Source organism: Simochromis diagramma, unplaced genomic scaffold, assembly GCF_900408965.1.
Source record: "Simochromis diagramma unplaced genomic scaffold, fSimDia1.1 OVJJ01000463.1, whole genome shotgun sequence".
Lineage (NCBI taxonomy): Eukaryota > Metazoa > Chordata > Actinopteri > Cichliformes > Cichlidae > Simochromis > Simochromis diagramma.
The window spans coordinates 2,052,398-2,070,000 of NW_024386941.1; the positions used below are offsets into that span (position 1 = coordinate 2,052,398).

At 38.2% G+C, this 17,603-nt stretch overlaps 1 protein-coding gene and 1 long non-coding RNA gene across 3 annotated transcripts; both read right to left on the reverse strand.

Moving 5' to 3' along the window:
* Positions 1-196: 196 nt before the first annotated feature.
* On the reverse strand, positions 197-1,987 carry LOC120737059. 2 transcript variants are annotated; one of them, XR_005696663.1, is made up of 3 exons: positions 1,663-1,987; positions 1,528-1,580; positions 197-1,372 (listed from the first exon to the last, which is right to left on the reverse strand). It is a non-coding gene; the product is annotated as an uncharacterized LOC120737059 (long non-coding RNA). The 2 variants fall into 2 exon arrangements; XR_005696662.1 differs by having other exon boundaries at positions 1,493-1,580.
* Positions 1,988-7,566: 5,579 nt separating this feature from the next.
* On the reverse strand, positions 7,567-15,710 carry napab (N-ethylmaleimide-sensitive factor attachment protein, alpha b). The gene is made up of 11 exons (XM_040037501.1): positions 15,477-15,710; positions 14,002-14,081; positions 13,788-13,904; positions 11,767-11,813; positions 11,543-11,620; positions 11,368-11,423; positions 10,695-10,779; positions 10,481-10,585; positions 10,320-10,388; positions 9,874-9,924; positions 7,567-8,793 (listed from the first exon to the last, which is right to left on the reverse strand). The coding sequence occupies exons 1-11, from the start codon at positions 15,572-15,574 to the stop codon at positions 8,692-8,694; spliced, it is 888 nt and encodes a 295-aa protein (XP_039893435.1). The 5' UTR covers positions 15,575-15,710; the 3' UTR covers positions 7,567-8,691.
* Between the last annotated feature and the right edge of the window lie 1,893 nt (positions 15,711-17,603).

Consider the following 17,603-nt stretch of genomic DNA (forward strand, 5'->3'; position numbering starts at 1 on the left):
GGGTACTCCAGCTTCCTCCCACAGTCCAAAGACACGCAATTAGTGGGGTTAGGTTAGTTTGTTATTCTATATTGCCCATAGGTGTAAATGTGAGTGCATATGTTTGTTACCCTGGTGACCTCTCCAGGGTGCACCCTGCCTCTCACCCTATGGCAGCTGCAATAGGCTCCTTAGGCTCATATTATTTAAAACGTACAGCGTTTAGCATTCAGCTCTCTGTACTGAAGGTTGCTAAGCAAACAAATCCACAGAAACAAAAGCAGATCACATTTCTTTTTTTTTTCTTATTTCAGACATGCACTGAAGAAACTGGAACTGAAGACAGGGGTTTCTTTCCAATTTAAAATAAGGAAGATTCTCAGATCATCCATCCTTTTCTCCACAGTGTTAGAAACATTGTAATAAAACTTGGATTTTTATTTATTCTTAAGAGCTTGAAAAGAAGGCGACTGGACTTCTTCAGTAAAACATCTTTATTAAAAAAAAAAAAGTCCATTCACATTCTTTTCAAGCCTAAAACGACTATGACCTGAATGACTGAGGATTAAACAGGTTACGCTGCCACCACCTTTGTAAAACCGATCTGGTGTTCAGAGGACAAGAATTTATGAGCAACATTAGCTTTTAAAACAATCTTTATTTGAAATCAAGTGCATCAAGTTATTATTAAAAAATAAATAAATAAATAAATAAATAATATGAACCTTGCCTTTAGTAAGAAATCCACAATTTACAGGTCAGGTGAACAGAACCCTTATTCTGCCTCAGCCCAACAAAACTCTTCCGGTTGTCTCTTCTCCCCCTGCTCAGCTTTTCTTCGTGAGCGCTTCTTTGTCCCTCCCCACACAGGTAACAACAACCCTCAGCTCAAAGTGTAGCTTTGTGGACTACATTTTGTCCACTCCTGCCATCACCAGTCACCGCAGTGTGATTGGTGTCTCCAAGCGAGATCGAATGTCATCCCCAAAATACAGAACAATTAAATTTGATGTCGTCTTGAAAAGAACTCCACCTGCAGAAAGGCATGACTTAGTACACCCATACAGGTCCTGTAAAACAGTCAAAATCTTTTCGTGATCGTCTTTCTCCTCTGGAAGCCAATATGTAGTCTCTTCTCTGGGCTTGCCTTCTAGATGATCATAGATGAAAAGGGCTTGGTGAAAGATGTCGTACCCTCAAACAGGCCTGCACCTCTTCCACCCAGGCAATACCTATACCAGTCTTACCATTGAACCATGGGCATTTCCTCTCCCAAGGAAGATAAATCAGTCTCTCAGTCACAGGAGCTGAAACAGCAGAATACCCATGGGTGGATGAACCTGGGGAATTCCACCTTACGTGCCTAGCCCCATGACAAGCGGCCGCACCTCCACTAAAGCAATAAAACATAAAACAAATCAGTAAAAGAGATAAATGAAACAAATACACCCTAGGGTACAGTTCTTTACAAAAAGCATGATTAAAATATATCAAACAATTCAGAGTAAAAGACCATAAAACCAGGAGTCAGTCAAGGCCAGTCCATACATGTTTGTAAAATGACAACAAGGGTACAACAGCAGCAGCAGTATGGCACAATCCTGTAATAAAACAGAGGGAAGCAGTTGTCAAAGTCCACCCTACTATATACCACATAATAACAAATGCAACAGTCCCACTTACCACTCTCTAAAGGGCAATACTAAAATGAGCAGCTTTCCTGAAGAAATCAAACCGCTCTGCAGTGCTTAACCGCTTAACGCTCTTGGCCAACTTGGATGGGAAAAGAATGCCAAATGCATCCCTGTGGTAATGAAGCACAGCTGTTTCTTATAAGACCTCTAATTATCAGCTGGGAAGGTGTGGATGTTAGTTCTGCATTCGTGGACATCACATAAAATCCTACCCAAAATCTACTTCACTACAATCTATCCCCGGGATTTGAATCATCGCCCCGACGATTGACACTAACTGCCAAAGTCTAAACAGGGTAGCTGTATTAGGCACAGGTGCCTGGGAGTTCACAGACCCTATTGCTCTACTTCTTGCTGTCTGGGGCAAATGATGCATATTCGAGTGAGTCCCAGCATTAGCATGAGTAGTCCTACGTAAAGGGGCTATATTATTATGAACAGCGGCCGTAACTGGCAGCTGATCGGTGCAAACCTGCACCACAGAGGACGTTGAGGGTTCTGGCTCACAGGGGCTAGGGGGTCTCCTGTCTTTGTTGGGAATTGCTTGGGGCCGGAGTAGGCTCAGAAACCAATAAAAGATACTCACCACCTTGCATAGGTTCTTCTACAGGTGCAGTTTCCAACATTTGGATTGGAGCACTGGGAGGACAGGTAGTCACCCCTTCCACCTTATGCTTTAGCAGTGAATGGTGGACATGCTTCACGTGACTCAGGTTATCTACCGGAGCAATAGTGTACACTGACCCATTTTGGTCAGGGGCCTTAAGCACTTTATACACCACGGCACTCCAAACATCCTGAATTTTATGACAGCCTCTAAACCCAACCTTCTTAAGGTAAACTAACTGACCTTCTTGCAGGGGAGCATCCCTCACATGCTGGTCGTGATGCATCTTACGCCAATTAGCTGCAGCCCCCAAGCATTTATTAGCATGTTCAAATGCATGGCATAACAGAGTCTGGTACTCTACAATCAAGTCATGGGTGCTACCAGCAACAGGCTCTTGAATCCTACTCAAAAAAAAGTCAACAGGTAACTGGGGATCTTGGCCGAACATCAGAGCAAATAGTGACTCGCCTGTAGACTGATGTACTGTGGTGTTATATGCAAAAATCACTTGTGGCAAATTACAAGCCCAGTCCTTTTCCGTGAGATAGGGAAGGTGCACAGCAAATTGTGTGAAGTGCAATTAAACCGCTCACATTGGCCATTACCGGCTGGATGGTAAGGGGTAGTGCGACTCTTCTCAATACCATACATTTGCCAAAGCTCCTGAACCAGATTGGTCTCAAAGTTTCTACCTTTATCGGAATGGATATGCCCTGGCACACCAAATCTGCAGAACCACTCCTTCACCAACACCTCTGCCACTGTCAGTGCCCATTGATCATGGGTTGGAATGGCCTGGGTATATTTGGAAAACACATCTGTCATAACAAGAACATTTTCAACTCATTGCATGATGGCTCCAGTACAGTAAAGTCAAATGCAAGGATCTGATTGGGTCGGGATGCAAGCAAATGGCCCATATAATCGTTAGGATAGATTTGGACATCTTTAGCTAGCTGGCATTGCTCACATTCCTGGCACCACTGTTGGATGTTGTGGTACATCCCCAGCCAGTAGCACCGCTGAGAAACCAGGTCTACGGTTCTCTTAACACCCTGGTGTCCATGCTCCTGGTGCAACTGATGCAAAACCTGGCCCTGCAGTGACTTGGGCAACAGCACCTGCAGCATCTCTTCTCCCCTAGGATGAGAGACCTTACAATATAACACGCCAGAACTTCAGAAACTCCTGAATAATAGGGTCAGCCTCCTGCAAAACGCAAAGGTCAGATGGCGCATGTCCTGGAAAGACTGAGATAGTGGCTTGAACAGCCTCAGTTAGTGATTTCAAACCAAAAACCTGTTGCAAAGGGGCAGGGAGAGAGGTACCAGAGACTGCCTAGTTCATCAACTGAAGTAACTGTAGCAGGAGGTTGCCATGAGAGAGCATCTGCATTCTTATTACTTCGACCAGGTCTATACGTGATAGTGAAATCAAAGGCGGCAAGCTGTGCAGACCAGCGCTGTTCTGTAGCGCCCAGCTTGGCTGTGGACAAATGACTGAGGGGATTATTATCTGTATATATTGTGCATTTCTGCCCCTACAAATAATCTCTGAACTTTTCAGTCATGGCCCACTTCACGGCCAGAAACTCCAATTTCATAGAGCTATAAATATTCATAGTACGCTCTGTAGGACGAAGGCCGCGGCTAGCATACGCTATAGGTCGGATCTTCCCTGACTGTTCTTGGGAGAGCACTGCACCTAGACCCTGATAGCTAGCACCCACCTCTAAGATAAATGGCAGAGAACAATGTCGGGGCATTACACAACCCAAAGGGCATCCTATTCCACTCAAACAACCCAAATGGAGTACAGAATGCAGTCTTCATTTTGTCTATTTCTGTAACAGGGACTTGATTATAACCTGCTGTAAGGTCCAGAGCAGAAAACCAGCGGCACCGGATAAAGCGTCGAGTGACTCGTCAATACGTGGCAAGGGGAAGGCATCCTTGCGGGTCTTACTGTTTAAAGCCTGGTAGTCCACACACAAGCGAAGGCTGCCATCTTTTTTCCTTACCAACACAATGGGTGAAGCAAAGGGGCTACTACTTTCCCTGATTACCTTCTACCAAGTCCTTTAGCTGTGCGAGCTCTTCCTCCATAATAAAGACTATTTAAATATCACTTTATAAAACCAGAAGTCTAGCCCGACGATTCCGCTGTCTTGTTGTTACACTAAAATAACCAGACCAAACTCACTGGTTTAACCCAGAAAGGAGAAGAAAAAGAAAAAAAAACACAAAACAAACAACAAACAACAACCAGAAAGCATAGAACTGTAAAATCAGAGATGTTCTGAAGGTAGCAGGGCTGAGAATGCAGGACTGTTAATTAAAAACACAAAGCAACAAAAAAATAAAACATATGAAACATAAAACAAATCAGTAAAAGAGATAAACGAAACAAATACACCCTAAGGTACAGTTCTTTATAAAAGCATAATTAAAATACATCAAACAATTCAGAGTAGTGATGGGTCCAGCAACACTGACGCACCGACGCATGTATCAAGCTCACCTAGCGACGCCTGTATCGGTGCGTGCGTCGCTTTAAGAAAAAGTCACGTGATCGATACAGCTGCTGTATCGCTCATTGCCAACGCGCCAAACTGTGTTTAAAAGGTACCGCATCCGCATCTGCCAACGGAATGAGTTGCCACAAAAAAAAAACACAAAATTACTCTCGCAAAGATTAAAAAAATAATAATAATACACATCTCTCCATAACAAAATGGAGCCCGAAAGAAAAATAAATGTTTCTGCTGTGTGGGATCATTTTGATCTTTTAACTACAAATAAGGTAATAGTTTGTCTGTCTTTGTTTCAGTGTAATCTATCAGAATAGAAAAAAACAGCAATGTATTGAAGTGTAAATTATTTATTTCATTTTATGCAGGTTAAATGTCGCATCTGTTCTGCGGAGCTTTCTTACACAAACAAAAGCACCTCCTCAGTGTTTAGGCATTACAGAGCCAAACATGAAAATGAGGAGACAAACACACCGAGAATGAACACTGGTAGGCCTATATAGACACTGAACATCTTTATCATCATTTTTTTTTAAATTAATATGTGTTTTATTATTTTCATCTAGTAAGGCATCTTTCCAAATGCCTCCGTGTGGTAATGAAGCACAGCTGTTTCTTATAAGGCCTCCAATTATCAACTGGGAAGGTGTGGATGTTAGTGCTGCATTCATGGACATCACGTAAAATCCTACCCAAAGCTACTTCACTACATCGCCAAAAGTTGATTCTGTTCATCTGGACATAGCGTTTTGTGGGAGAGACGTTTCGTCGTCACGTTTTCGTTTTGAGGGAGAAACGAAACGTCTCTCCCACAAAACGCTATGTCCAGATGAACAGAATCAACTTTTGGAGATTTACTTACCTGGATGATTGAGCATGCATCAAGACTACTTCACTACAGTAACACTGGATGCAGATGAGCCGTCCTAGCTCCCCCAAGCGACGAAGATATGAGAGTTTCAGGAGGTGATGAAAAATAGTTTTCATAAGCCCACTAGGCTCATGATTGTAATAAAAATATTTGTATAAGAGACTGAACATATATATAAATGTGTACATTAAAATACATGTATATGTGATCTTAATATAACAATGTCTGAATGCATTAAAAAATACTGTATATAATATACTATATATAGTATTTTTATTGTCGCAAAATATGTATTTGAAAGAAGAATGTACATGAAAGAATTAATTTGGGCTTGCACGGCCATTCACGTGCAGCTGTAGCCTGCTGAGATACACCTGGGAACACCTTTGTTCTCTGGTGTTTAATTAGAAGCCAAAAAACAAATAACGGAGAAACGTCTCGAGGGGTTGGGGGGAGGAGGCAAACAAATCAAAATCAGGGCCCGTATCCCTAAAGAATCTTTGTGCAAAAAGTGGCTCCTAGCGGCCAAATTCTAAGAAAATTCTCAGAGTCATGACGTTTTCTTAGAATTTCCCCTAAAAGTGACACGACAATCCCAGTTAATATAAAAGCTATTCCTCAAGATTCCTAGCCCTTAAAAGGGCTCCTAAGGCGAGATCTGCTAAGAGCAGGGAAGAGGACTTTTAGTGGCTTAGGAGTTCCCCTAAGCAGCTGCACAAAATGGCCAACAGAAGAGGCAGGAGAGATGTCCTGCAAACACTGGATGACAGGGAATTATTGAAATGCTACAGATTGGATCGTGCAGGAATCATGTTTGTGGTGGATCTCCTTAGAGATGCAATTACTTCACCAACTCGACGCCACAACGCTATTACACCGGAGACGAAAGTAATCACAACCCTGAGGTATTTTGGATACCGGGAAAATGCAAAAATGCAGCAGTGATGACTTGGGTCTGCAATCACAGACATTGCTAAAAGCTGAGCCGTGTTACCCTCGTTAAGACCACACTGGACTTGTAACGTTGTGATTTCCACAGCCCCTTGAGATAGGCCATCTTGTTTTCAACGGGGTCCATATGGGAGTGAAAGTACAAAATATGCCAGCTAGGATATTAATATGAGCAAATAAGACACGAATCATTATTTGAACAGGGTGTAATGAGTTTAAGTTTTCACATATTTTAGATTCTAATGTTAGGCTATAACCCCTACAGCTTACTATTCATTTTCCAGATATTTTCTTGAATGTGAAATATTATTTACAATTACAGTCAGCATAAGATTAGAGTGTATAATTATGTTTATTGATTTGAGGGTACATCCTTTGCTCATTATCACCAAAAGCTCATTTCCATCAAACTTGTAGGATCAACCAATCACGGCTTTTGAAATGATGACTCATACCTAGCAACGGGGTCAACCACACCTCCTCACTAAGATAGGATTTTCCATCCATTCCTTGCTCAGAGTTCACTGAAAATGTTCTGGAATCACTTCTAAGCTAAAACTCCTGGCAAGGAATTTTTAGGTTAAGTTAGGAGCTCTCTGAGAGGATTCTCAGAATCTTTAGGGATACGGGCCCAGGTGGACTTCTTTTTATTCTTACTTTCTCGATAGGGTTTGCACTGACTTTTTACACCTGAGCGGAAGATAAAAAACATTTTAAAAAGTCAAACCGATAACAAATGAGTTGCATCTAAAGTGAAGAAAATAATAATAACCCGATTACTGTAAAGCAAGAGAAAAATTCAAAATAGTTTCCAAGTGTCCTCGGGTATCGAAAACTAATCCGGAGCGCAAAACCTTATTTCGCGTTTCAACAGAAAGCGAGAAATGCCACAGGTGCAGCCTTCCCAAAGGTGGAAACCACGCCCACGATGCGCTATTGAGACAGGTTTATTTAAACGTTTGACAGGAAACATCACAAATTATTTAAGACTAATTGTTCACTGACAAAATCATCAGGGTACATGAGCACAGTGTTCAGATCAGTAAAGCTCTTTTTCCCCCCCCCCAATTATGTATTGCATCTCTGCAGGCTTTAAAAACTGTTTATTTTTTCAGCCTGGTTACTTAAGACAAGAAAACACAAATCAAAGATTAAGAAAGGAAAACAAAACAAAACACACACACTCTTACACTCCTACACAGATGGAAAAGAGCTGTTTTACATTTCTCATGTATTCCAAACCATGCAAATGTTCACAGAGGTGAAGGGCATCTATCACCTTTTATGGAATAAAAGCATTTTTAATGGAAGTGATGACAACAATTAGCAAATTAATTACTTGTGCTTATAAAAGCATGTTTTATAAATCTTCATCAAATCAAGTCCAAATCCTGAGAAATTTGCGTCATAAGGCAGAGGGGGTATATATTCAATGGAAAAACCTCAGACAGACACTCTTGGCCTCTGCAGCTGAGATCAAGCACTGTTTAATTAGAGGCGCTCTCCTTTGTCAAAATAGTACACATATGCATTCAAAATCATCAAAGCAAATTTGAGTGCCTTTATCAATATTGGCATTTTGGTTAGTTTATTCTAAAGCACATTTTAGAAATATATATATATATATATATATATATATATATAGTTGCTTGAAGTGTTAGTGAGTTTGTGTCCTCTCATTTGTTCTCATTGAAATGAAGATAAAAATAAAACCTGTATTATACAATTGTGCTGGTATGAGTTTTTGGTATTGCAGCCCAATTATGAACAGCTGAACTATTTCTGGGCCAATACCTGATTCATAACAATATACAATTTACATACTGTGTGAAGCCTGCACTCAGAAGGGTAGTGTTCATACCTAAAAGGACCATCATTTTTGGAGTACTGTATTGAATTTGAGAGAATACTGCAGGAAAGAAATGGTATCTGTGAATACAAGGGCTAATGGTCAAACAATTAACAATGCTGCTAAATGGAAGTGAGAGGCTCAAGGAAAAAAAAACAAGGATGCAAGTCATTTTTTTAGGACTTAAAGAATAACAGGAGAGGCAAGTCAGCGAAGGTCACTCTCCTCATCCTGTATGGTTTTCTTGATACGGAGAAGCATGGTGGTGAGCCACTGGTCCAACCGAGAAATGGTGTCAAATTCCTTCACCTGAGAAAGTAAGTATTAACACTTTTAATCCAGTTGCTATTAAACAATACTAAAATGAAGTATTTTTTTTCCAACTGCATAAATGTACCTGTCGAGGCTTCAACAGTTTGGATTAAGAAAGCAATCTTTCAGATACAGACATCTGAAAAGTTTTCACAGCGTTTCACTTGTTCCACAATTCATCTAGTTTCAGCCTTACTGCAAATGGATTCATTTTTCACCTCCAATTCTATACATAACGGCCCATAATAACAAAGAGGGGGGAAAAGCTAAGTAGAGCTACCACTCCTCAGAAAAGGACAAAACAGCCCATCTGGAGTTTGTCAAAATCCACTGAAGGATTCTCAGATCTCAAGAAATTAAGCAAAGAGTGTGAATACTTATGGAACATGTTCTATTTTTGTTTTGCTTTTATTTTTTATGCATTTAAAAGAATTTTAATGAAACCTTTTTCCCCACTTTGTCATTTTGGGAGATTGTGTGTAGAATTGAGGTAAAAATGAATTTAATACATTTTGAAAAAAAATAAAGAGGCTTAAAAAAGGTAAGCTCTGTAAATATATTTCAGATGTCTGTACAAGAAAGAAGAAACTGACACAGCAACTATTTACTGTCAGAGGACTGTTCTAATAACACTTGATTTGATCACTATGTAGTGATATTGTAAGGTACTGATGCAAATCGATATTTCAGTCATGGGACACATACAGAAAAATCTGACCTACTATTCTCATTTCCATCGCTATAATATTACTGCTGGACTCCAGTAGATTTTTTTTTTTTGGGGGGGGGGATGGCTTCAATGAATGCACAAACCACTCATTATGCAATCCAATTTCAACAGTTTGGATCACAAAATCATGAACAGAAAAGCCTACACAATCTTTTGTCCACCATCTCAAGGTGGCATGTCTTTCAACCTGGAAACGGAAGCTACAGTCTGCAAACTCTTTCACTGAACTGGTGTCAGGTTAGAATTACAAAAAAAACAAAAAAACAAAACAAGAAATAAAAGACAGAAGTAAATTATACATTTTTGTTACTTCCTCTATTCTGCTAAAAAAGCAACTGTTTACTCACTGCATCAGTATAGGCATCCACATTCTGCTCTTCCCAGGCATCTAGAAGTTTCTAATTTAGGAAAAAGGAAAAACAAACAGACAAAAAAAAAGAATCAACCCACTTGAAAACACTTTTCAAGCACAGACACGGCTTACTTTACTTACTCAACCCAGATGACTAAAAACAAGATTAAACTGAATTTAACCAAACCAAACAGGTTTCAATTAAATTTCAAGGTTATAGTCCAGTTATGTTTTCAACATTAGCATGTATATTAAACCCAGGTCAATCAAATGTGATTAACACGAGTTTAATAGAGAGAAAGAGAACGGGAAAACAAAAACAAGCACAATAGTGGAAATAGATGGAAAACAGTCTCTTATGTTAAACAGCACTCCAAGTCTTCATGATTACTGGATGTGTCTTGATGAGCGATTTAGTCCCAAAATTACATCAAAGCCTACCTTCAACAGCTTGCACTCTCTCGAGTCTGAAAAGGCGGGAAACATTTCTTCATACTTCTGCACAGCAAGCTGGGAAAAGGCAGGGAGATAATTAAAATCAAAGGCTTGCATTACAGTGTCTGTATATTATCAGCAGATAAGAGCTGTATGTAATGGCTTACTTTTGCATTAAGATGGTCTACGCAAAAGTGACAAAGCGCAGCTTTGAAAAAGTGATCCTTGGCACTGTATTTCAGGAGCGTACTGTCCATTGCATGGGTTCCAACCTAAAAATAAATGAATAAATCAAAAAGCACAATTTATCTTTACTTTCCAACTAAAGCTCCCGGAGGGATAAAACGTTGACATAAAAGCTGCTGGGTGGCATTAACTCACCTGTTCGTAGATCTCAATAGCTTTTTGGTACTGCTCCAGCTGAGCTGCGTAGGTTGCTACTTTCAGAAGGCACTTGTTTGCTGAACTTTAAAAGGAAAAATCCAGCAATATGTCAGACCACACATTAACTGAAATCAAGGGTCCTAAATTGAAAAGTAACGCTACAGCTGTAAAACAAGACATAATATTAATGTATCAGAAATTTTAGATAGCACCTCATGTGCTCATTTGCAGTTCCATACTTTAATTCTTTGACTCAATTAGAATAGCTTTACATGATTCATAGTTCATTCTTAATTATCTTATACTGGGCACTAGTGCTTTTTTTTTTTTAAATCGTCTACAATGAGCAGTTTTAGACCAACTTCCTTTTGATGGATTGCCACTCCTGAACAGAAAGTTTGACGAACGGGTGGGTGGATGGAGCTGTGTGTCAAATATGACCAGATTAAAAATGCTCTTGTTGTTTGCCACACAGAGCCAAATATTAGAAAAAAACTAAAGTCTGAAACAGAGTATTTAGAGCAGTCTGATGCATGAGCTACTGGCTATATGAAAGTAATAGGGAATTTTAGTACAGATGCACATGAGCAGCCAGCATAGTGTCTTTACACATTTACATTCTTTACTTCCCTAAAGGCAAAAGATAACCGTGCTTATTTAAAATGGTTACCTGGTGGATTCTTCACCTCTGTAGTAATCTGCTGCCTGTTCATAATGAGCAATGGCCTGGAAAAGAAATTACACAAACGTATACATGAATTGTAAACAGAGCTTATTATACTGCTGTTTGACAATTAATAAAAAGTAAACATAATAAGGCAAGAAGAAACAGTTTTTAACCCAACCTTGTCAACGTCCACAAGCTCCGTTTCATATATTTCAGCAATGCTGATATGGTGTTTGGCTGCAATGGTGAAACGCCCCTAAAATATGATATTTTTTTTTGGAAAAAGTAAAAAAAAAAAAAAAAAGACAGTGAGAGAAAGCGAGAAATATGAGCTACCCTTTATGTTTTGCATCTGATTTCTTTAAAGATGCTCTTTAGAAATTAAACTGAAAAGAAACTCACCATATCCGTGTAAATCTCAATAGCTCGGTTTAGGCAGTTAATTGCCTCTGTTGAGAAATATATTCAAACTATTATTTTCAGAAATATTTTACAATTATTCAGTGAACCAATGTTAGCAAAAAAAAAAAAAACCCCAAAAATATATACTACATAATAAAATACAACAAAATTCAACAAATTAGAAGCTAGATAAAGGTTCAAGGTGTGAGTAAATATAGAAGGATCGCACTGTAAAATGAAATTTTTTTATTTGGACTCTTCTCCAGTGTATTTGTTCACATTCCCAAGTAATAACTATAATGAACAGGTTCATTACAAGACCGATATACTTTAGTTTGTGGCCTTTACTAGGATCAATCAGGATGCCCTTAGTGGTCTTTGTTGAGTACCACAGAAAACATTTAGGGTTGTTTTTTTTTCCCCCCTCAGATCCTTATCCATCACCCAATACTATCAGGAAGTTGTCTGATTCTGCCCAAATTCATTCTACCCAATGACAACAATCCCACACAGGAACAAGATGGGCTGTGAAATGTGTACTATGATGCAGGACTGAAACGATTTAATGTACAGCTCTATTCGTCACCATGTAAACGTGAACACGAGTGTTTCACCCACATTTGCGACTAAAAACAGACCTGCAATACAAATGTACTTAGGGGCAGAGTGAATATGAAATTTAACACTAAACCTACACAGTCCCCAGTTTTATGACAAAAAGACTGACAACACAACAGCAGCACTGATGCTAGCACAGTTTAACGTGGAGCCGGAGTCTGTTCACACACTGCGAAAAAGAAAGAGGCAGCATCATTACAGAGATGATGAGCTCTCAGGTGGAGTCAAAGAAAATGTGTTTCTAGTATCCAAAACAGAAGCACTGTTCCAGTAATCGACATTAAAACCTTTACTGGGAAATGTCTGGAAAGAGTCCTTAATCAGAGCACCTGATTAACAAACTGTGACATGAAGAAAAGCAAACTTTGTAGCTGCTCCATCCACTGCCGTTTGTTTTACATGGTGAAAAATCTGCAGTAACAGGGAGAATCTAAACAGGGGAATGGGGTGTACTAGACCATATTTATTTCATGGCTTTTGTAACATTTTTCAGACTTAAAGTGAAATAATATAAAATACTGTGTTAATGAAACTGCATTAATAGTTAAAAATAAAAAACTTTTTTCATTAAACTCTTAGCGACTGCCCTGTGGGTTGTTAGATAGGACACTGAATTATTATTATTAATATTAATATTAATTAATGTCTGCACTTTCATAATGCCTTGTTTTCAGCAGTACAAAACTTTGCATCAAAGCACAAGGAAAACTTTAGAATGCAGATATTTAAGTCTCATTAAAAGGCTTACAGACAAACTCACAACTATGAAGTATCGTACGTCAAGTTTTAATGCCACATGATGGCACTCTTTTAATATCTCTAAATCATAGCAGATAAAATGAAATAATGAGATTAAAATTAACTTAAAAAAAAAAAAAGAAAATTTGTTTACTCAAATTCTTTTCCGCTTTTCTTTTATTGATGCAGAGCTTATGTGCTGTCATGTGATAAATAAACAGCAGCTAGATGGGTGCTCATTAAATACTTAAAATCAAATTAGGATTTATCAAAATTATCAATCTCCTGACATGATTACTAACTTATCTGCGGCCAGTCCTGCAGGTTTGTCAGGTGAAGCAGCTTAAACTCGATGAGTAATATCATAATAATCAGACACCTCAGTTTATAAAAAGACACGTGGAGCAGAAGGAAAGAAACCTCAACAGTACTGAAGTACTCAAAGAGTACCTGAAACAGGGTCAACGCATGCTCTCATTAATCAGGAATTTGACTGTTTATAGCATTTGTATGAAGTTAAAGATTTAATAAAGTAAATAAAAGATTTAATAACATTTTTAAACCACTTTCACTTTTATTACTGAAAGCTTTTATATGAAAAGATGTAAAACTTACAAGTGTACTTAATCTATATTATATACCCCAAAGTGATGTATAAAGTTTACCTTGTGGATCTGCTTTTTTGAAGGCATTTCCAGCATCTATGAAGTTGGTTGCTGCATCATGTTTGCTCTGCATCTGCAGGTGAAGGTGAGCAGCTTGGGAGAATGCATTTCCTGCAGCTATTAAGAAGATAAATTGTTGCATTTTAAAATCACTGAAAAAAAAGAAAGAGGCATTCAATACATTTATTGTGTTGAAATGCGACAATCATCTTACCACACCAATTCTTGGCCATTTTGTACATGTTAGCTGCCCTCACCAACATGTCACAGGCTTCTTCCAGCTTTGAGGAGCCACTGTATGACAAAACATGTTTTTTGTTTTTTTTTTTAAATAAGACACCCATCCATTGCAGATTATCACAGGATGATATAAACACTTTACTCAGTAAAAAGATGTATAATAAGCAGATTTTTTTTTCTTTTTAGTATACTTACATGCAAAATTTTAGCACCATAATATGAATATTTTAAAAACAATGGGTCAAAACTTTATTCATTTTATTTTATTTTTTTTTCCATTTTTTTCCTCATTACTTCACATGTGCAGAAGACTGTCTTCTGAAATTTTCAGGGCTGACAAACATATTTAAGCTCCGTTTCAAAACAGCGACCAAATCAATTTTGAAATCCACTCTCACACCCAAGTCTCACAATCTAAAGCCAAAATCTAATTTTTGCCCATAAGGATCATGGGATATGTTATAATTTAAATAGTGCAATTGCACCAACTGAATGCCTATGACATAGAAGAAGAGGAACAAGGATTGGCATGCGAAATATTTGATCTACTTTTTTTTTTTTTTTTTTTTTTGAATAAGTCACTGGTCGAAACAAGTTATAGCGGTCCTTTTCCCAGCCGGCACTCACTGATTTTTCATTCAGTGTGCAATACTTTAAACTTTAAGTTACTATTTAATAGTGAGTAAAGGTTTGTAAAACCGTATACAAGTACAAATACAAAAGTGTTGACTTTGCTTGTGATTTCAGTCCCATTACCCACACATAACTAACTATCTTGACAATTAAATGTTCGCCACAAACCTCTCGCGGATTGTACAGCCTCATACATAACACGTAGCCTTTAACCTTGCACGTGAGCTCCTGCTACAATAATTTAAAAAAAAAATCCAAACTGAAAAATTAACCTGCATTTAGGTTGTTATATGCAAAGCCGGTTGTCCAGGTTAGTGAGAACTAGTCTTACAGGAACATTCGCTACATCACAAGTGCGTTTTCTTCTTTTGCTGTAAACAAATGTGAATGACACGTGATTTGGACCGAGTGACCTTCCGAAAATTGCCCAACAGACGGCGCTATAGGGGAAGCGCTGCCTATACAATTAAGTGAAATTATCTTGAATTGTTAAACAATTCAGCTTTGGGTTCAATTGAAGCTATTTCTAGCATGAAAGCTGCCTTAAAGCAGAGTCTAAAATGAGTAACTACCGACTATTTCGAGCCATCTTTCACACTAAACGCTTTCCAGATATACGACGAGCCGAGATAAGCTAGATATGCTAAACGACAGCCTTGAAAATAACCGCATAACACTAACTACAACTTACAAAAGCAACCGACAATTATTTAAAATCGTTTTGTCCTGGCTTTTAACCCTTGTGGTCAGCTCCCAACCTTCCGCATAGCTGTCTCCTTTAGCCAAACGTTAACGTTAGCTAGCTGACAGACTCACCCAAACAACGCTCCAAAAAATGACTGAGACGATTTCATTTTCTTTTCAGCCTCGGCCATCAAAGCATTTGCTTCCTTTTCTTTTCCGCTGTTATCCATTTTCAGGCAATCGGTGTGTTTCTGAGAGAGAACGAATAAATGTAAAAGTCAACAAACTCGCTAACCACTGCTAGTGGCTGCAGGCTTGCCTTGTCACATCACCAGCCGCAAAGTAACCATCACCTCTGTCACGTGACACCGGAGCACCGACGCACTACTGTTTCTGCTGCTGGTGCATTCAAGTACTCTTTTGATATCCAGTATACTAGTCATATCTGGTAACCGTTAAAAGTTAAAACAAAAACAAAAAAGTAACATTTTAATCTTCGTATGGTTTTAGTGTAGTTATTGACTTTGTTTCAGTAAACTGAGCTGTCCTTTTTCTAACTTTGCTAATAAGTCATTCTAATTTTGTATTTAAACTTTTACGCGTCTTTGTGATTCGAGTCTATTTTTGTAGGGAGTTGTAGTTTTTGTGTACAATATGGAACTCTTTGTACTTGATGTGTTTCTTTTTACAGTCATTATTGCTTCTGGTTTTTGTTTGTTTGTTTGTTTTTACCAATAGTGGTTCTGGAATATCTGTTTATTGTCTGGTATGAGCTGGTATGAAAATCTAGAACTGGATTATCCCATAGTCTATCCAGCTAACCAGCTAACAACTACGTCTAGTATTTCTAATCACCAGTAATGTAAAGGAGAACACATCACAGCTGTACAGAGACTGCTGTAAAGTTAAGTGGTGTCATAACAGTAAATTTCTATTCATAAAACACAACCCTAAAAATGTATTAAATAGCCTCCTTCATTTTCTCTTTTGACTATAACTCAAACATACAGTATGAATGCAAAATATGCATATGTAATCACAAATAGTTACATCCACAAGCTATAATATCCAGCACAATGGTTCTTGGTTTGTGATCAGCCTAAGAATAAATCGATGGATGGATAGTCAGTTCATTAGAACTGCATGTAACATTACATGTTAATGTTTATTAAAACAGTAAAGTGTTAAAGTGTTATCACGTGGTACTTCTCATGGTTTGCATATACCACTGATTTCTTAAATATGTTTTTAAAAATTTTAACAAAGAACAATCAAGTTCAACAGTTCAACATACACAAAGCAACACCACCCTCTTCCCCCCACAAACACACACACACACACACACACATCCACACCCACACACCTGACAGTTTTACTACACAGCAAGACAATCAAGGCTTATTTAGAAAAATAAACAAATACATGAATAAAAAGAAACATAATTATAATGGTGGTAATGAGTAATTAAGTAAAACAAGGAAAAATAAAAACAGTTAACTGTTCCCCACAAATTCAAGTGCACTGCATGCATGTCTTTTCAGTGTAATCAGTCAGCAACTGCCATCAAGTTGTAACAGAGTTGAGGTTATTTTCCAAGTCTAGAGGCATACAATCTGAAAAGAAGTGACCACACACTCAGGAATAACTCAATTCCTTTTATTTTCCTTCATTTCCATGCAAAATGGATGTTAAAAATAGTGATAGTTGTGATTTTATTTGTAGCAGCTTCTGACAAATCCTCCTGACATGATTACTCATGTGATTTGTGTCTTTTTGTGTTTTTGAAATTATTTTTGGCTCTGTTTAGCAGTGCTCAAACAATATTATTGATATGGACCATATAGAAACGTTTGCACATTATAATGCTGAACAGCATACTTCAGGGTCACCACATTGTCCAGGTGAGCAAACCTGATTATGTTTGTAACATTCAGCAGGTGTTGGCAGAACACTAAACATTGTTTAGAAAGTTAACATGGTACAATATGGCCTATCGCTTTTCAGTATAACCACAGTATCCTATATGTATATATGAATATTGATTATCAGACAAATAATTCATATCAGATTTGCTGTGTAAACTGGTACACTATTTCTGCTTGCTTTGTGAGCTGTACTAGGCTACTTTGACTGATAAACACTTTATAGCATAATCCGTGACTAAGGGTGTAATCCCCCTGTAGCAAAAATGTAATTTTAATGTATTTTATTTGAAATTATAATCCAATTATACTTACCCACAAATACCTAAATGGAGGA